Below are 21,589 nucleotides of genomic sequence, written 5' to 3' on the forward strand. Positions count from 1 at the left end.
TTTTAGCCTAGAAAAAAAATTTTAAGCATGTGTAGCCAAGGTATCCTGTGAATATGAAAATATCATAAAGTTGAGCTGGGTGTAGTGGCTCACGTCTGTAATCCCAGCTACTTGGGAGGCTGAGGTGGGAGGATTGCTTGAGCCGAGGGGATAGAGGCTGCAGTGACCCATGATGGTGTCACTGCACTCCAGCCTGGGCAACAGAGCGCGACCCTGTCTCAAAAAATAAATAAAAATAAAGGAGAGAAAATATTGAACCAAAGCACATTATCATTTATGATAATACTATGACAAACAATAGTGAGACACTGAAAATGGCAATGAAAGATAAATGCAGAATTTCTAGAGTTATATACAATAAGAGTATAATTACCTGGCCTGGAACAATAGTATGTGTGAAAAGTTTATTTAGTTCCACCAATTTATTGGGAGTGATGTTAAATTTCAGTGCTATGGAGTTTAGGGTGTCCTGGTTTCCAGCCTAGAATAATCAAACAAGTAAGAATCAATACATAAAGCAAAAAAATCAATTTTGATAGATACTATTAATTTATCTGCAATATGAATAAATAATAAAGTAATAGTTCCATCAAGATAGACTACAAAAAAAAGAGTGAATACGTTGTCAATTCTTAATAAAATCATTTTAAAGCAAAGTCTTAAATGCAATTCATTTCTGGGCTTCCTCATTTTCAAATTTCACTGTCCACTAATAGATTTCTAATTTTACTTCGGTGCAACTTAGGCGTATGAAATAAAGGTACATGAGCTATAATGAAGACTACAACAAGAAAAAAATACAATGTACACACAGTCCCCACCCTCAGAGGAAGTGGGGCTACTTTCTCTCTTGTAATTTTCTGTCTATTTGCATGACTTTTCTGTATACTATAAACTGCTGGTTTGTATGGCAAAGCTGGCAAAATGTTTTCTCCTGGGTTCAGTACACTGCTTGATACATGGAGGGTACTCAAAAAGTTGATGAATGAATACTGTGAAAACAAGGAAATCAGAAAGAAATTCAGATTAGCTACCAATAATTGCTCACTGTCATTAAAACCACAATTTTCTACGGTCAAATTAGTGTTATTCTCTAAATCTATGAAACTTGTGACATATGTCCCAGGTGTACACTTTTCTTTCCTTCTGTAGTAGAGGAGGAACAGGAATAGAGGGTAGTGAGGAGATGAGAAACTTCACAGGAGAACAGCTCTACCCAGAAAAAAAGTTGGCTCCCTGAGGTCATGTCAACATCCCAGGACAAACTCCCTGACCAGAGTTGCCAGATAGACTTGCTAGTGGCAGGTCACTCTGATGAATGTCACTGAGAAGTTCCCATTGATAGCCCTGGGTCAAGACCGGTATAAGTCCTTCGTAAGCAGAACTGGCTCCACCAGGTGAGCCTTGAATTATGTGGAGATGTGAGAAGGCTGAAGGAAGATGTGGACTGGTGAAAGGGTAGAGACGTAGGAGAATTAAACCCATCGCTGCCTTCAGTATCAAAGGTCCAACTACTAGATGAACTGTCTCAGACTAAACAAAGCTCACGGTTACAGATTACATTGAAACAGCCTCAAAGCCTTTCTAGAACAAGTTAGGATACATTATATGTAGTATGTATAATTTTTTAAATCACTAAAGTAACAACATAGGCCCCTACTTCTACCCTAGGCAAAACTATCTCCACTAAAAACAAAGTTAAAAAATATTTTCAATACTGTATTATATATTTGTATACTACATTCACATTTTTATGAGTAAGCTTATAAAACATACACTGTATAGGGGGATCAGAGAGTGAGAAAAACTTTAACAATCTGCAGTTATTAAAGACAAGATATATATGTAGAATTAGGGCACAGACCCCGAGAGGGATGTTGGTATCATTAAATGACTGAAACGAAATCAGAATGCTTGATCATCCACAGCCCAGGAGTAATAAAAGCAATCGGGTAAGTGCTAGCAGATTCTTTAAACACAAATTTATATGAGTTACCTTTTATTTCCAATGACAAGCACAAAAATAACTTGCCAAATAAAACTAATCTCCATAACATAAAACAAAGAGGTAGGCATACCTGCATTATTCATTTGACCACTTGTTAATATTTAATTAATTTGGAGGGGTTTTTTTTTGTTTTTTTTTTTTAACGGTCACTACATTGTTCAGTATATACTGTAGGAAGTAACTCCTGGCAAAAGCACCTCTCCATTCTTTGGAGGGGCATGTGAATAAAGGTGCTAGACAAATACATACAGATCTTAATGATTATGGCTTTCGAAGTAATATTGTTATTAATAATAAATAATTGAGTCCAATACTTCTTGAGTGCCTATTTTGAGGTAAGGCACTATTCTAGGTGTTATGAGGACCAACAGTATATTTTAGACAACGGTAATATAAAATATAATTATCCCAAATCCTTTCTAAAAATGACTATGCTTAAAAACTTTAGAAAGATGCCTAGAGATGCTCACAGGGCATTGAGCATGAAAGCCTGTGACAGAGATCTTCAGCGTGACTCTACAGAGGCTTGCAAATTTACTATTCCAAAAGAAACACCAGCAAAGAATTAGATCTTGCTGCCTGTCTTATATAGGGTCTGACATTGCTTACAAATAATGACTATAAAATAAGTACACATTAGGAAAATACAACCAGGCAATGGCAACAGCACTTAATTTCTTCTTAGAAGTCAAAGAGAACACTCCTCAAGAGTGCTATTTAATAGTGAATTAAAATAGATCTACAACTGAGTGCCCACTTTGTGCCAAGCCTAGTATACATAAGATACAACAACTCCTGGCCTCCAGGAGCTTATGATGCAGTCACAGAGATGAGCATATGGCACACAGTGTGGAGCTGTAGTAATGAACACACACCTAGCATTGTTCATCTACTGCTCTATAGTAGGGAATTCCTGCAAGCTACGAGGAATATAATGCTGAACAAAGAGAGGTCTAATCTCTCTTCATGGATATATAAATTAAAACATGAGATACAGATTAAAATAACAATATGCTAATGAATCAATAATGTCAAACTGAGATAAATTATGTTAAGCAACATGATTCTATGAGAATGTTAAAAAAGGGATCTGGCCTAGACTGGTGGGCAAAATCACAGAAGGTAGTAACAAACATGAAGAGTAAGGGGATGAAGATGTCAAGAATTAAGTTCTAGCCTGCATAAATGTAGGAATGATGGAGTCATTGTTTCCTGAAAGAGGACCAAGCATGGAGGACTAGGTGGATATGTTGAGTAGCCAACTAAGTACATAGCTTTGGAACTTAGAAAGAATGTCTGGGTTGATGACCTAAAAGTGGTAGTCCCTGTTATACCAAAGATAATTCAAGTCATCAGCTTGTTTGGAGGTTCTAACAGGGCAACACAGTTACTGGAATACCCATGACCCAAGAAATGTCCTCCTCTATTGGGGAAGGTCATCCTCTTCATCCAAGCTCCATAGGGATGCACATGGAGTGGTGGAGGAAGAAAGGGATTCCTGCCTAGTCAGCCAGATCAGCCTAAGCAATGCTGGTGATCAACAGGGTGATGGATGTTACAGGCAGATCACCCTCACATTCTCAAGTCACTGGTTTATTTGAGATTGACCCGGGAGAAAATATGGAGGAAAAAGAAATGACCTAAAACTGGTCTTAAGAAGCTTCATTGTTTCATGGTACACAAGAGGAATGCAGCCAAGGGGCAGGATGTGTCAGGGAAAACCATTATATAAATCTAATGCTATTAACAAACATTTATACCACCTTGGTTATACTTACAGTGTATTCCATAGTCCCATGGGGCTTCTGAACCACCATCTTCTTCTCTTTTTTATCATGTGTTTTGTTTTGATTGTCATCTGAAGAATAAATTGTATGTAAATGAATAATTTCATTTTCAGGGACTGAAGACAGGGTAAAACTACCATGTATAAAAACTCACTTTCAAATCAACTGACAAAAAGACATTAATAGGAAAATGGACTCAGGGCACAAATAGATCATACTCATAAAAGCACACTATTCATCCTGAATAAATGATTAACATTAACTATAATTAAATAATATAAATAAAAACCATGAGGTAATGTTTATAGTTACTAATGGTTTAAATGATAATGTATAATGATTATGAAGTTAGAGTAAAACCATATATAAATGATGCCTAATGTAAATGAGTACAGTCCTTTTAGAAAGTGATTTGGTAATATGTAACAATAGCCATAGAAAGGTTCATTCTGACTTAGTAATCCTTCTCTTAGGAATTTATCCTAATGACAAATTCAAAAGAAGAAAAAGACTATATATCAGCATATGGTCACTGTAATACTATTTATAACAATGAAAACAAAAAGAATACGTCCAACAACATACTAAGTTGGACCATGGATTTTACTATTTTTTGGGGGTTTTTTGGTTTTTTTTTTTTTTTGAGACAGAGTCTCACTCTGTCACCCAGACTGGAGCACAGTGGCATGATCTCAGCTCACTGCAACCTCTGTCTCCCAGGTTCAAGCAATTCTTCTGCCTCAGCCTCCCGAGTAGCTGGGATTACAGGTGTGCGCCACCACGTCTGGCTAATTTTTGTATTTTTAGTAGAGACAGGGTTTCACCGTGTTGGCCAGGCTTGTCTCCAACTCCTGACCTCAGGTGATCTGCCTGCCTCGGCCTTCTGAAGTGCTGGGATTACAGGTGTCAGCCACTGCACCCAGTCAGATTTCGCTGTTTTTATAGGTCAAAAATGGCCAACCATTGGCACCTGCATATGATTCAACCTAATTGTCAGGGTTAAATATATTCTGATATACTAATTCAGATATCAGAAACCCCAGAACCATACTGCAATAGATAAAAATGTGACAAAAAGAATATAAAATTGAATTAACCATGAAAAGATGCTCCAACCTGTATGTGATCAGAAAAATGCAAATGAAAACAATATATCGTTTTACACCTACTAGCCTGGTAAAATCAGAAAGCTGTATAATTCCAATGTTGATGGAAATGCGAACACTACAAGGAATGTAAACTGTTCAGTCATTCCAGAGAATTAAGTATATATAGCTCATATGACCTAGGAATTTAATTCACAGATAAGTATCCTCTCCCAACAGGTATATACTTTATGTACACCATAAAGGACCCGCTGGAGGATGTTCATCACAGTATAATCTATGGCAGTGAGGAGATAGAGGGTAAATAAAGCATGGTAGGTAAGCTCTGGGAATCCAGAGCAATTAGATTCCAGCAATTAGAAATAACAAGCCATAAATATACACCAAAAGTGTCAACAGGTTAACATAAAGAAAAACTGAATGGGATGTTAGTATCCATCTGTTTTAAACACATATCACAGATGGACACACACACAAAAAACCACACAAATAATTTTCAGAAGTACATAAAAATAAAAACCTATACACACTGAACACAATAGAATAGTGTCGAGTTGGGGAAGAAATGGGAGTGCAGAATGAGAATAAAAGAGAATGAATGATAAATGACAAGAAGCCGAGCTTGGATCAGTAATGATAAACCATGATCTGAGAAGGGTGATTAACTCAGCCCTCTATATCTGAGGTCCTACAAGCACACATACACACACACGGAAATGTCTCAATGACATCATTTCATCTATATCACAAACATGGGGGTCCCAGATGAAAACTGAGGGGTGACATAGAAACATGAACATAGTTAATTCACATAGGATTTATCTGACTTTTAAGTATTTCCTCTATATTATTTAAAAATTAAAGCCAAGAGGAAAAAATAAAACTTAAATAGATGCTTCCATTACAGTCCTGTTCTAGTCATCTATATCTTCAAATCAGAACTATTCATGGAACCAAAGAGACCCTGAACATTCCTCTAGACTATAAGAAATGATCTCCATACCTACAGGCAACCACATCTAAATGACTTCAGGAAGACAGGACTATTGACTACGTTTTTAGATCTCCAGATAAGGAGATTCCAAAGTGCAATCACCATATTTTACACATCTTAGGAAGGAAAAAATGTAAAAACTGGTTTGCTTAATTCTTGGCAGGTAAGCAATAAAACATTAACAATACTCATCTTTCTTTCCTTCTAAAGAATCTGAAAAATCTTAATTGTTTGCTTTTGCTTTGTTTACATGGAAGATGAATGCCCCAGGTTAATTCTTCCCCATAGTTTCTTTTGGGATTAGGTTAAGTGTTGTTCATTCCTTTTAATATCTCAGCTCCATTTTCTTTGTTGCATACTTCTGCCCTTCTTGCTGTCATCATAAACAGCTGTCACTTAAGGTCTTCGTGCTATCAGAATAGTTTCTTTATATCATTTTGTAGGTAGCTTCCTATTTCTAGAGCCCACAATATGCTTCCTTCTTCCCATGTCTGGCAGCTTCTGGCCAACGCCCTTCCATAAGCTGTAGCTAGATATCTCTGGTCCCAATGGGCAACGCTACTAAAAGCCACCAAATTGTGACAGTTTACATACTGCACAGCTACAAAAGAAAAATGCATGTTGGCTAAGCCTTGCAGGATAAACTTAACAATGTACACCTGAGTTAGTGCAAAAATTAAATTACCTTCCACTGCCACAGGTGGGTAGGTTAGAAAAATGTCAAGCATGTAGTATTACTAACGGAAAAAAAAAACAAAAAACAAAAAATGCCTTCCCATCAGAGTCTAAGATGTTGAGATCATGGAGGTAAAGACCATGATGTACCACCCATCCTTAAATGTCTTATGTCTTTTTTTTTTCTTTTTTTTGAGACAGGGTCTCACTCTGTCACCCAGGCTGGGGTGCAGTGGCACTAACATGACTCACTGCAACCTCCACCTCCAAGACTCAAGCAATTCTCCCACCTCAGCTTCCCGAGGGGCTGGGACTATAGACTCATGCCACCACACCAGGTTAATTTTTGCATTTTTTTGGAGAGATGGGGTTTCACCATGTTGCTCAGGCTGTTCTCAAATTCCTGCGCTCAAGTGATCTGCCCACCTTGGCCTCCCAAAGTGGTGGGAACCACTGCACCTGGCCTTGTCTTGTATATATGGTTGAATAAACCTTTCAGTACAGATGAATAAGCCTGATAAGTTTGATTGTGAGGCAACACTTTTCACTGATGTAACATCACACCAGGCAAATCATGTGCACCTGCCAAAGCCACAAGGCAAATACTATGTTTTACAGTTGGCTCAATAGAGAAGCAAAGAGGATCTAATTTAATTGCCTTTATATCATTATAGCTCAAGGCAAGGTTTCATATTGCTTCCGAAATAATTGTTTTGCAGTGAGTTGAAAAGATGGTAAACTATGTGTCTCAATGAGTAAAGTCCTGTGTGTCTGGGAACTGGGTTCTGCAGCACATAGTCCACAAAGCACTGGAGGGGCTTCTGGCCCTGGTGAGATCTAGGACGAGGCATGAGCTGCCATGGGAAAGGACCACTCCATTGTGCTTTAGGATGGTGCTCCAACCCTAGCGTTTTAGGTAAGGATCCATGCCCATCCCAAAGGGTGCAACTGTCTTCCAATGACACTGATCTTTCCGGCTTCAGGCCTCCTCACAGACCTTTCTACCCATCCAAATTCTGACCCTCCTCCTGTGTACAAGAACCTGAGGCAAATGACATAAAAGTATCTACTGCCAAGGGGAAAGTTGGCTGAGTATCCCTCAGAAGCCATTTACAGCAAAGCAACTGAACCTCATACCTGCCCACTTCTAAAATAAAGTCTTCAAAGCAGGTTTTCTCCAGTCCAATAAGGAGTACCTGTAACAAAACTGACAAAAACCCTAGAAGAATAAAATACAGGCCCTTCAGCCTAGCCCATTTCTTTCTGCATAAATCCTGGAGGTAGGAGCTGGAATGGGAAGGAAGAATGGGGTACCTGTGTTTACCTCAACCCAAGAGGATCTTGGTGCCCTGTTCATAAGTCCTGCCATCCCCCTTGTCACCCCATAAAAGGGCCTGGAGTGTCCAGAACACAAGACTCTAAGCTCCTGCATCTGAGACGATCCCCAATACAAGTTTACAGAAAGAAGACTCCTCTTTCTCCGTGCACTGGGGCTAAAAGAAGATGCTACCTAGCAGTATGCCTGGGGCCTGGAGGGGCATGACAGCCAGATGTGAAGGTATCCCTTGTAGCGGGGATACTGAAGTCTTGGATGAGGCTATGACATCAAGAGAATAAATTTTAAGAGGAGGCCTGAAGTTTGAGAACAGAATCTAAGGAAGGCTTGATTTAAGGATTGAAAAAAATATGGCTGATATAAAGGGGGAAAAGCAATTACAGGGATGGGAAAATGAATGCAATGTCACAGAGGCCATGGAAAAAAAGAAGGTGGTGTTGACACTGTGAAATGCTGAACAGAGGTCCAGAGATGGAAACCTGGAAATGGATGAGTGGAATTCACAGAGAGGTTCTGAAAGTAAAGGGAGCTCAAGACAGATGCTGTCAACATCATCAGTAGAGTAGGGGTAAGGTCATCTGCTAAAATGTAGTGCAGTGAGGGTATGATTGAGGGAGTAAGAGTAATGAGATTTGGAAGAGTTACTATGGCAAAAATGAGGTTTCAAAAATGTGAACATTAAGAAGTAACGCTATACTCTGGGGTGGGGTCTCAACACCAGGGTAACAGGCCACATAAGAAGTAAGCAAATAAGTGGCTACCTGTGTGGTTATACAGAGCAAGGCAGCTGGAGCTGGATGAGCAGTGGCTGAGATACAGGTAGTGAGATATCAGAAGAGTTAGGGGAATGGCATGATGAATGAGTTTCCTATTGCTGCTATTACAAATCACTACACATTTGTGGCTCAAAATAAAGCATAAACGCAGATTTATTATTTTACAGTTTCATAGGTTAGAAGTCTGGCATAGGTCTCACTACTTTCCTTCTGGAGGCAGAGTAGGGAAGGACTGGTTCCCTTGCCTTTTCTCACTCTTGGAAGTGGGCTACTTTGTGCCCCGGAAGCAGGGCCTTGAGCCCTGGTTTTTCTCAGAACCAGCATATCTAGCCAGTTCTGTGTTTGCAGGAAGCTCGAGCCAAGGCCCTGCTTTCACCCGCAATGCTGCCTGAGTTGTGTCATGCTCTCTCTCCTGCCTCCCTCTCACTTTTAAGGTCCCTTGTGATTGCACTGGGCCACATTGATAGCCCTGGAAAATCTCCTTCAGGTCAGCTGATTAGCAACCTCAATTTCATCTATAGCCTTGATTCACCTTTGCTATGTAACCTAACAGGTTTGGGGAAATAGGACATGGGCATCTTTAGGGGGTCATTAGTCTGCCTGTCACAATTGGAGAACAGATCTGTGGGAAAAGACAACAAAAGAAATTGAGGTTCAAATAAGAGATTTTTGAGTACTGAAGTAGTGATGTGAGATGTGGACATTGAGTATGCTGGTGGGGGGAAGACTGGGGAGGGTATCAAGAAACGAACTGCCTAGATACGCTGGTTCTGAGAAAAACCAGCAAGAACAAGTCAATACATAATGTCCTTCAAACTGGAGCACCTGGCTCCTGTCACAGGCCCCTGGGGACTGGGTGAAGTCAGGACAGTGGACATGATTCATTATTGTGCTTGAAAACAGAATCATACAGACATCTGTGAATTCCCTGGATCTTGATTCCATAATTTCTACTTAGATACAGGAATGGAAGAAAAGATAGTATGCAGCCTTTTTTCTGTTATTAACAAGTATCTGAACAAGCACAAACAGAAGTTTGGAAAATTATCAGGTTTCTAAATTATATCAGGACCAGTTCTGCATCGGGCTTACACTTACTATGTGCCCCTTCTTTCTTTATTCACCCATGAACGACCAGCTCTCTCCTCCATCTATTTCTATCGTAAGAGCATCTGAATGGGGTTCGGGAGGCTGACAGCACAGGATCACCAGTAACTCTAAAGGATAGTTTCTATGACCTCCAAATGAAGGGAATTCAAAGAGGCAAAAATTGTCTGTGTCTCTCTAGATTTTTCAAAGAAAGAGGTACCCTGATTTATGAACAGGAGAATCTGTTTCCAATGACAGGCATGTCCCTACAATAGAAACTGATCCATTCAGCTATGATTGCTGAAGCAGTTTGATGGTATTAATTATAAAATCAAGTCATGTACCATCTCACTTACGTCATCAAACACCTTTCTGATCACAGTTTGGTTTAGGGGTCAAAATGAGCTGGGTTTAACTAGCAACCCTGACACATTTTCATAGCCGTGTGATATTAATCAAGTTAGCTGAAATCTTTGTGCATCAGTTTATCTGTAAAATGAAATGTTGAGAAAATTAAGCTGATTCATACAGTGTTCATCTCAGAGCCTGGCACAGAGCACATGCTTAACAAATGCTATTGTTATTAATAATAATGTAGTCAACATAAGTAAATAGCAATTTGAATAGAGTAGTATGTTAAAACAATCATAAACCATGAGCAAAAAGGTTTCATCTAGAAATACAGCAGTGATATAGTATTAATATGATAAAGCTTTATAAATTGTTTAAAGGAGAAAAAGAATCTGATCATTTTGATAAATGCTAAAAAAGCATTTAACGAATTAAACAGCCATTATTGCATTTTTTTAAAAGAACAAAAAAATTCCAACTGTTAGAAAACTATGAATAGAGTGAACTTCTTTAATGATGAATTTTTATTCTGAGAGTCACTAGAAATATGCTTCTGAAAAAGCAATGCAATGCTAAGGAGTATATATGAAAAAGAGTTTCTTCATAGGAATGAAAACTGAATGACTTCACGATGTCACTTCCAGGTCTACAGAAATGGGCTTATTACCTAAACACAGCACTGGTGAGGCCCCACCCCCAGCTTTCTGGAAGGAAGATTCCAGGTGAGGAGAGGGAAAAATACCCACAGGCACTGCATGAGCTCCACCCCCTTTCTTTGGTTTCAGCTGTGCTAGGAAAGGCCTAAATTGCCTAAGAGCAATTCTAGCAAAGTTTTTAAGGTTTCTGCACATGGTACCCACCAATTTAGTGGTATCCACTAAAGTACAACCTAGAGGCGAACCTAATGTGAGGCTAAACCACAAGTATTTCAGGTCATAAAGAAAAAAGCCTTGTAGTGGAGATAAAAGCAGCAACACTACAAACATAATGGAAACTCCAGGATAAAGAGGGAATCCCTGCCACTCATCAGAGGTTACCTTGCACAGCACCACAAGGCAATCTCTGTGCCCGAATGCGCTACAGGTACCCACACGCTCAACGTCTCTTGAGAAATTAAGCACTCTTCTAACCTCTCCTAAAATACACCTGTATAAACTGAGATGAGCTCTTGCATCAGAAACCAAAAGCAATTTTTTAAAAAATAAAACATTACTAACATCAATTTATGGTTTATACCCAACTTTGTTCTGAAATCTAGTCAAAGCACCAGATGAAAAGTTTTAAATACTGAAAAGAAATGAAAATGTGGTCATTAGTGGATAACATAATTATCTGCGTAAAGAACCAATATTATCATGAAAAATGTCAAAAATTCACAAAGTTGTTCGCTAAGGTGGCCAGATATAATAATTTTTTAAATTTTTGTAACAGAAGTGTAATCGGAAAAGTCCCAGGTAAAGTGGTATCAAACTATGTAACATCTAGGAATAAGTATAACAAGACAATGACAAGATATATATAAAGAAAATTAAAATGCTTAACTGAAGTGTCTAAATGGACATAATACTCCTAAGTAGGAAATCTCATCTTTAAATGAATATTTCACTTTTTTCAAATTAATGTTTAAATGCAATTTAAATAAAAAATAATGTTTTATGGCAAAGGAACACTTTCCAAATCGAAAACCATGCTTATCTAGAAGTATAAATATATAAGACTATCCAAAATTATTTTTCAAAGAGAAGTGAGGGTAAGCACAGTCTACTGATGTTGAAATACATGATTATAAAGCCACAGCAATTAAAATATTGCAGTGATATCACCAAAAAACAGAAATTTGGTGAAAATAAAAGCACCATTATAAATGAGAAGAGGCTGGTTTTCCCCATAAATATAATGTAACTTAATGTTGGAGGGAAGGTTCTGGCATCAGATGGACTGTGAATGAGAGTCCTGGTCTACCATCTGCTCACTAGGTAACCTTGGGGAAGTAACTTAAAGACAGTCTCCCAGTGCACAAAATGGGGATACTACTGAATTCCCAAAGAGTTACCGTAAGAATTTGATAAGGTGATTCAGAAAAAGCACTTTGCAATGTGCACAGTAAGGGCTCAAGGGACTTTAGGGATTATAATTAAGTGAAGCTAGATGAATAATGGCTAAGATTTGGAGAAAAATTTGGACCACTCTCAAATTAATACAGATAGATTCAAGATTGAATAGCAAAAAATAAAATTATATGTCTTTTTTTTCCTTTTTTTTTTTTTGAGATGGAGTTTCACTCTTATTGTCCAGGCTGGAGTGCAATGGCACGATCTCAGCTCATCACAACCTCCGCCTCTCGGGTTCAAGCGATTCTCCTGCCTCAGCCTCGCAAGTAGCTGGCATTACAGGCATGTGCCACCATGCCCGGCTAATTTTGTATTTTTAGTAGAGATGTCATTTCTCCATGTTGGTCAGGCTGGTCTCAAACTCCCAACCTCAGTTGATCTGCCCACCTTGGCCTCCCAAAGTGCTGGGATTACAAGTGTGAGCCACCGTGCCTGGCCTAAAGTCATATGTCTTTGAAGAAAATATAGCACTTGTATTTGCCTAAAGAAATATCTTCTTGGCTGGGTGCAGTGGCTCACATCTGTAATCCCAGAACACTGGAAGGCTGAGGTGGGAGAATTGCTTGAGGACAGGAGTTCAAGACCAGCCTGAGTAAGATGGGGAGACCCTGTGTCTACAAAAGAGAAAAAAGAAAGAAAGAAAGAAAATATAAGAAATCAGCCAGGCGTGGTGCTACATGCCTATAGTCCCGGTTACATGGAAGGTTGAGGTGGGAACATCACTTGAGCCCAGGAGATAAGAATACAGTGACCTATGATTGCACCACTGCACTCCAGCCTGGAAAACACAGAGAGAGAGACCCTGTCTTTAAAAAACATAAAATAAATAAATACATTTTAAAAAGAAATAACATCTTCTCTATTGGCAATGCACACTTCTCAAATTATTGACCTGACTCTATAAAAAGCACAATTAAAACATTCAGTATTGTTATGTAGCACTTTATACAGTATAAGCTGTTACCATTACATTTTTAAAAAAAAGATGTGTCAGGGAAGAATGAACCCTATACTCAATATGAACTCTGTTTTAACCTGTGGCACAAAGGAAAATGTCATGCAGTACATGTTACCTTCCTTCTTTCAAGCAAGTCACAGGCAACACAGTCCTCGACTAAAATGAGTCATACTGTGGTAAAATCTAAAACGCAAGTGCTTAAAGCACAGAGAAGTTATCGATCTTATAAAACGTTTTGCTCTAGAATGTACTACTGCACTCAGCATGGAGAAGGTCCTCCTTGTTTGTGGAAAAAACTCAGGCTTTGGTGCCAAAGAGGGCAGGGTATGAATCCTGGCTCCATGCTAGCCGACAGTGGATCCCTAGCCAGTTACTCAGCTTCTCAGTTTTTACATTTGTAAAATAGGCTACATGTTTTGTAGCAGATCATGATAAGTCCTAAATTAAATAGTGAAATAAGGGATCTAACACAAAGGAGATATTCATGGAAAATAGTTCTTTCTGTTCTTCCTTATGTCTGATGCTGCTTCTCCTAATCTTCTCACCCTCTTTCCCACCCTCCAAAATACTTTTCTGAAAACAGCTTTTTCTTTTCATAAATGGATCAAGGACCTAACTGTGCACATTAACACTCCAGAAGAAAACAGAAGAAATATGAAAGCCAATTTCACATGAATCAAAACTATATACAGCCATTGTCTTAGTACATTCAGGCTGCTATAACAAAATACCCTAAACTGGTGGCTTATAAACAACAGGAATTTATTTCCCAGAGTTCTGGACACTGGGAAGTCCAACATCAAGGCACTGGCAAACTCGGCATATTTTCCCCTCATCCTGGTTCGTAGACAGTGCGTTCTCAACCAGGCAGCTCTCTGAAGTCTGTTTTCTAAGAATATTAATCCCAATCATGAGGTTGCCACCCATATGGCCTCATTACTTCCTGAAGATCCCTCCTCTTGATACTATCACATTGGGGAGTAGGATTTCAACATATAAATTTGGGGTTGGGTGGGGGGGACACAAATATTCAGACTATGGCAGCCATTTAGACACACAAATAAAAATAAATAAATAAAGGTCATTCATTTTCCCTCCAATCAGAGAGACCAATGTTGGCATTCTGGTGAATATACTTCTAGAAACTCTCCATACCTCTTTTTATATGTATGTAGGTGAATTATTTTTTTAAACAAAAATGGAATCATAATCAGCAACCATTGTCAACCCACTTTTTTACTGTAGTATTTGGTGAATATTTCCCATATCATTAACTATTTTTCTACTTCATTTTAAAATGGCACATAGTAATTCCATTTTATATCATTTATGTTATTTTTCATTTTCCTGCTATTTTAAACAATGCAATGATAGTTACTGCAGTTAAATCTTCTAATATGCTCATGACTACTCAGGATGAATTACTAAAAACAGAATTATTGGGTCAAAGAGTATGCCAAAAGGGTCTTGATAAAAATGGCCAAATTGCCCTCCAAAAAAAACCTGACCACATCACTCTTCAGCCATCAATGTATTTCCTAAGATTTAAATGTTATGTCCCCCCACAATTCATACGTTGAAATCCTCCCATAAGTGTGTGGTATTAGGAAAAGGGGCCATTGAGAGGTGGTTAGGTTATCTCGGCAGTACTCTCATGGCTGGGATTATTGCCCCTATAAAAGAGGCCAAAGACCCTTCTACCATGTGAGCTCAGGGTGAGAGGATGGTGGTCTATGAGGATATGGGCTCTCAACACACTCCACATTTGCCAGTGCCTTAATCTGGGACTTTCCAGCCTCCAGAACTGTGAGAAATACATGTCTGTTATTTTATAAGCCACTCAGTTATATGGTATTTTGTGGATCGAGCAGCCCAAACAAAGACAGAATTAGAGTATTTTTCCTCTTTTATCCTTCCTAGTTTACTTCTAATTTAATTTTTCAAAGCTTAACACCACTGACTGTACTTAGTTAATCTGTTGTCTTTCCCTCAGCCCAAACCACATTTGGGCATTTCTTTTACAATGAGATTTTTTATAATGCAAGTGAATATAACAAGACAGATTAAGTAGGGTATGAGATTTGCATTATGCAAACCACTATGATTATAATGGAACTAAACTCTGAGTTCAAGTTCATATGCAGTAGGACAGGCTTGTTAAGATACAGTTGCTCTTGCATAGTGACTGTACCTTTTGTTCCAACAATGACAAGAATGGGTTACAAAATATTGTGTTAATGAGAGTGCTGGGGCTGTGAGGTCAGGAAAGGAGTGTCCCTTGAAACAAAGCTGGTGCAGTCACAGGTGTCCTCAGGGGTGTTTGTTTTACAGTTACTTAATTGTGAACACTCATGCTCCCTAACTACTGGGGTTTCTAAGGAAATATAACTGATTTCTAGATTCTAAATTCCTTTTTCCTTTTGGAACAATTTTCTATAGAACATGGTTTACCATATGTTTAATATTTTTTGGTTTTTTTTTTTTTTTTGAGACGGAGTCTCGCTCTGTTGCTCAGGCTGGAATGCAGTGGCCATCTCGGCTCACTACAAGCTCCGCCTCCCAGGTTCACGCCATTCTCCTGCCTCAGCCTCCCGAGTAGCTGGGACTACAGGCGCCTGTCAGCACACCTGGCTAATTTTTTGAATTTTTTTTTAGTAGAAACGGGGTTTCACCGTGTTAGCCAGAATGGTCTCGATCTCCTGATCTCGTGATCCGCCCGCTTTGGCCTCCCAAAGTGCTGGGATTACAGGTGTGAGCCACTGCATCCGGCCAATATTTTTAGTTTTTAAGTAAAGCAGGTTTTTTTTCGTTTTTTTTGGTTTTGTTTTGTTTTGAGACGAAGTCTCACTCTGTTGCCCAGGCTAGAGTGCAGTGACGCAATCTTGACTCACTGCCACCTTCACATACTGGGTTCAAGCGGTTCTCTTGCCTCAGCCTCCCGAGTAGCCGGGACTACAGGCATGCACCACACATCCAGCTAATTTTTTTGAATTTTCAGTAGAGATGGGGTTTCACCATGTTGGCCAGGATGATCTTGATCAGGTGATCTGCTTGCTTCGGCCTCCCAAAGTGCTGTGATTACAGGCATGAGCCCCCACACCTAGCCACAAGTAAAGTAGTTTTTGCAAACAGTGTGAATGGAAAAGTCAATTATGTTGAAAATGTTATCAAACATTTTCAAAAGTGATAATGTAGAAAACAGAAAAGAAGAGGAAAAAAAAAAAAAAAGCAGCAACAGTCCACTGAAGCCCACAATGGCAAAAACGCCATTCACATGGGCACTGCCAAAATGACCTAATTTGTTCACAAATTTGTTTAAGGTAATCTATGACACAAAAGATCTCTTTCCTCAGTCCTTCTATGTCTGAGAATGTCTTGTCTTTGACCTTGAAAAACAGCTTTTGCCTTACAAGTCTGAAGAGATTTTAATTCCTCTGGCATTTACCACTAATGAAGAAGTCTGTTTCTAATGTTTTTCTTTGCTCCTTTGTAGATAATGTTTTTAAAAGATCATCTCTTTATCATTTATTCATGACCTGAAAGATCTGCTACAGTTATTCAGAGGACTGAGTATTCCCCATAATTCTGCCTAAGGTAAGCTCTTATTTCTCCACTTAGGCATGAGTCTTAGCTCATTAAAGCATCTTCTTATCTGATTCCAGCTTTGATGACTGCTTCTATTCCCGAGGTTCTGTCCTCTTCACCAAGAACACCTTTGATCCTCAGACTCTTCATTTACACCTCCCGTATCTGTCGTCTTCTTATCACTTTCTTTTTTTTTTTTTTTTTTTGAGATGGAATTTCACTCTTATTGCCCAGGCTGGAGAGCAATGGCATAATCTTGGCTCGCTGCAACCTCTGCCTCCCGGGTTCAAGCGATTCTCCTGCCTCAGCCTCCTGAGTAGCTAGAATGACAGGCATGTGCCACCGTGTCCAGCTAATTTTTGTATTTTTAGTAGAGACAGGGTTTCTCCACGTTGGTCAGGCTGGTCTCGAACTCCCGACTTCAGGTGATCCACCCACCTCGGCCTCCCAAAGTGCTGGGATTATAGGCGTGAGCCACTCTGCCCGGCTTCTCTTATCACTTTCATTCCTTCAGCCACACTGCATGCATTCTGGGGGCACACCTCAGGTTTGTCCTCTCACCACCCAGGTGGGTCAAGAAAACACTAATTTGACTTCACTGATGGCCCCAAGAAGTACAGGCCTAACTATTTTCATCCAAATAATTTCCATTTATTTTACACCCAAATCCCTTAAGCCCATTCTGCTTGATTAAAAAAATACATTAATTGGATTCTTAGCATCCTTTTTCTACGTGAAAGTCCATTTTAATCCTGTATTCTTTGATTTTCTAAGATTTAAAGTACCAGGATGATCATTACTTTCGAACAGAAGAGCAATGTTATTAGACACTTGTGGTTTGACCTGTTTATGTTTAGAAATTGATTAATCAAATGTAACATAACTTTGGCTCTCTGAACCTGCTATGTAAAACAAAGACAAATGATGGACATGAAATCTTCACATGTGTAGTTAGGAAAAAAACATTAAGAAAAAGTAATCTGTCTATGGAAAAGTGTCGGGTTGCCTTTGTGAGAAATAACTTAGTAGTCTGTTACTTCCATATTGTCGAAAAACCGAAACAGATATCAAAGGAAAAGTAAAGGATTTCATTTATTTTTTTAAGTTTCTTTAGAGTTCAGGAGGAAAAACTATGATTTGAAATGATTAATATAGACATTACAGATTTTATACTGAAAGCTAAATTCATTCTTTGTACTGCAGAGGTTCTCTTTAAATAAATCTTTGACTATGATAATCAAAAAATGAGCTATGCCCTCTTATTTAAGTCTTTTATGTTTGTTATAATGACCTCCCAAGTATAATTTTCTTAAAATTCAACTTCACTATCCAAGATCTTGGTCTTCACCTTTTATATTAAAACATTACATAATTATAATATATTTTATCCCAATTTAGTCTTGTCCCCCCTTATTTATAAAATGTGTCCATCTCTTTCCAATCTTATGGCTGCACAGCTATGTTTCAAATGAAGAACTTCCCTACACTGAAATTTTACCTATATTTGGAAAATTTCCATTTCTATCTCCATATTCTTAGAAGCAAAGATGTTCACTATTCTAAGTTTAAGAAATAATGAATTCCTTTAATATAAAAGAATCCGGGCAGGGTGCCGTGGCTCACGCCTGTAATCCCAGCACTTTGGGAGGCCAAGGTAAGTGGATCACTTGAGGTCAGGAGTTGGAGACCAGCCTGGCCAACATGGTGAAACCCTGTCTCTACTAAAAATACAAAAATTAGGTGGGTGTGGTGGCGTGTGCCTGTAATCTCATCTACTTGGGAGGCTGAGGCATGAGAATCACTCGAACCTGGGAGGCAGAGGTTGCAGTGAGTTGAGATTGTGCCACTGCGCTCTAGCCTGAGCAACAGAGCAAGACTCTGTCTCAACAAAAAGAAAAAGAAAAAGTATCCTATGATATAGTTCATGTCAATTTAATACATTTTGATATTTTAATATAGACCAAACATCTTTTAATACATTTATAAACATTCCAAGGTGCTTGTATCAAATTTAACTTAATAACAAATTTTGAAAAATATATTAAGACACATTATCACCAAAAAATTCCTTAAGAGTTTACGCAAACAGAATAAATGAAAAAGGAGTACTTTATATATTAGTAAACACAAATGAAAGCACAAAATGGCTCAGTTCACTCATTCTAGAAGGATTTTTTGATGCTTACTGTGTGCCAGGTGCTGCGCTAGGTGTTGGATCTAGATTTATCTGACGCCATCTGCCTCAATATAATCTCTCCACTTCCTTTCTCCTACTCCCCTCTCAAAAGCAAAGCATTTTTAGAATCAGCACCATGTTGTTATGAGGCAATTCTAGTGACTCAATCTTTCCGAAGCATCCTTTATTAGTATCTCAACTGTTGTGTTTTCCTAAGTGTCAGGAGATAGCAATGACTTATTACCCAAGGATTAAGTGAGGCACAGATAAAAGTAATTTCACAAGTGAAAACATTATTTTGTCAAAATATACTTCTTTAGATCAGGCAGATGACGTTACAGATGTGGAATAGATACCTACAGAAAGTAATTATTTTGTTATATATTGCTTATAGAACTTCATATTTGTCTAATGCTTTTGATTTTTGCAAAGCTCTTACTTTTACTTTATTTTCAACTCTTTATTTTCTGATTAATATTAAAAATAACTATACATAATATACAAAAAAAACTGCCTTGCAATTTCTGTAAGCAGAGAAAACAACTATCAACATATTGTTATATATCCTCCTAGTCTTTTTTTCTATACATTCATTATTATTTGTTGTCCATTAACTTTTCATTTTGGCTCTCTGTATATTCACTGGATTACTTTTGTTTTACACATGTGGATTCATCTGACACCTGTAAGTAGCAATTTGTAGGCCTTTCACCTGAAATTTAGGCCCCTCTAGACAAATCTACCTGGCACCTCAAAAACATCTCCAAACATAAATTCATTATCTTCTTTCCTCCTTCTTGAGCTTCCTAGTCTATCAATTTTTGACTCTGTTTTTATTTCTCCCTCACACACTATACTGACCATCAAATGCTGCTGTGTGTTGCTGCAGTGTGCTCCTTCCCCTAAGCCCTAGTCTCAGACCAGCACAGCCTGTCTTCATGTTAGATTAATCACAGAATTGATGGTAAACTAAATATAGAGCAAACAAAAAGTAGAGAATTTCCTTTTCTCTTGACATTCTCCTCCAATGGCTCTTCACTGACTACAAGGTAAATCCCAAATCCTTAGCAAGTCAACGAGATCCTCCCATTTTCTTTCTTTTTTTTTCTTTTTAGACAGAGTTTCACTCTTGTCACCCAGGCTGGCATGCAATGGCAAAGTCTCCCCTTCCCTCCTAGACTAGAGCCACCAAAAGCAGCAGTGAACTGAGATGCTCTTGACTTGAGGTCTGATGCTCCATCTAGTGGTAGAGAACATCACCTTGGGATGGGACTGAGAAACACGCCAGGTCAGATGCTGGGAGAGTCAGCAAACCTGCCAAGATGAGAGTTTGTCAACTCTAGTCAGATTTGGAAAGGGTCAAGGAACCCTGGAATTTCACCTAGAGGTTTTATCTAAGCACTGGGTTCTCCTGCTATCATTGTCATTCTTGAGAGATGATAAACTTTAATGGCATTTCTTTTTTGTTTGTTTGTTTCAGAGACAGTGTCTCGCTCTGTCACTCAGCCTGGAGTGCAGTATATTAGTGTACCCTCCAACTCCTGGACTCAAGCAATTCTCTCACCTCAGCATCCCAAGTAGCTGGGACTATAGGCGTATGCCACTACGCCTGGCTAATGCATATTTTGTAGAGACAGGATCTTGTACATTGCCCGAGCTGGCTTTGAACTCCCGGCCTCCAGTGATCCTCCTACCTCAGCCTCCCAAAGTGCTGGGTAAAATTACAAGTGTGAACCACGGAGCCTGGCCACATTTCTTTACTTATTGCTACCAAATAAAATCATAGGATACTTCTGACCCAATAACTACATTATTACCTATGCTCTTCCAGAGTTTTCTTGAAACTCCAACAATTAAAAATAGAGTATTCATTTATGTACGTATTAATTATTCCTTTCAATGCACACTTAAAGAGCACCTGTCACGCTGAAGACACTACACAAAGCTAATACTCTAGGGTCTAAGTCACCCCAGCCTGTACATAGGTAATCAAGTACATCCATAATAACAATGCAGAAAGGCAGTCTAACCTGGACAGGGACAAGGAGGGCTTCTGGAAGAAACGATGATTGAGCTGATTTTGTTAAGTCAAGAAAGAATCAGTCAGGTAAAGAATGAAGGGCATTGTTTCAGACTCAGCATTACACACGTGACAGAGTATACCACATAAAAAGGCTATCCTAATACAGTGAGAAATCATTAAAAAAAAAAAAAAAAGCATACACTTTGGGGTCGGGTGCAGTGGATCACGCCTGTAATCCCAGCACTTTAGGAGGCCAAAGTGGGTGGATCACTTGAAGTCAGGCGTTCAAGAACAGCCTGGCCAATATGGTGAAATCCCGACTCTACTAAAAGAACGAAAATTAGCCAAGCATTATGGCGTGCACCTGAAATCTCAGCTACTCGCGAGGCTAAGGCAGAAGAATCACTTGAACCCCAGAGGCAGAGATTGCAGTGAGCTGAGATTGTGCCATGGCACTCCAGCCTGGGTGACAGAGTGAGACTCAGTATTTAAAAAAAAAAAAAGATATATATGCTTTGGGAGGCCAAGGCAGGAGGATTGCTGGAGGGTAGGACTTCGAGGCAGGAAGACTGCTTGAGGCTAGAAGCTTGAAACCAATTTTATGGTGAGACCCC

At 38.9% G+C, this 21,589-nt stretch overlaps 1 protein-coding gene across 12 annotated transcripts in view; it reads right to left on the reverse strand.

The window, feature by feature from the left end:
• Positions 1–21,589, reverse strand: part of NCOA7 (nuclear receptor coactivator 7) — a 155,674-nt gene that overhangs the window by 52,994 nt on the left and 81,091 nt on the right. For all 12 annotated transcript variants that reach the window (XM_009206162.4, XM_009206157.4, XM_009206156.4 and 9 more), the window contains 2 exons: positions 3,787–3,866; positions 374–481 (listed from right to left, as the gene is read on the reverse strand). In XM_009206162.4, coding sequence (XP_009204426.1) covers positions 374–481; positions 3,787–3,866 — 188 coding nt within the window. The remainder of the gene's footprint in view (positions 1–373; positions 482–3,786; positions 3,867–21,589) is intronic.

This window comes from Papio anubis, chromosome 6, assembly GCF_008728515.1.
Source record: "Papio anubis isolate 15944 chromosome 6, Panubis1.0, whole genome shotgun sequence".
In the NCBI taxonomy this organism is placed as follows: Eukaryota; Metazoa; Chordata; class Mammalia; order Primates; family Cercopithecidae; genus Papio; species Papio anubis.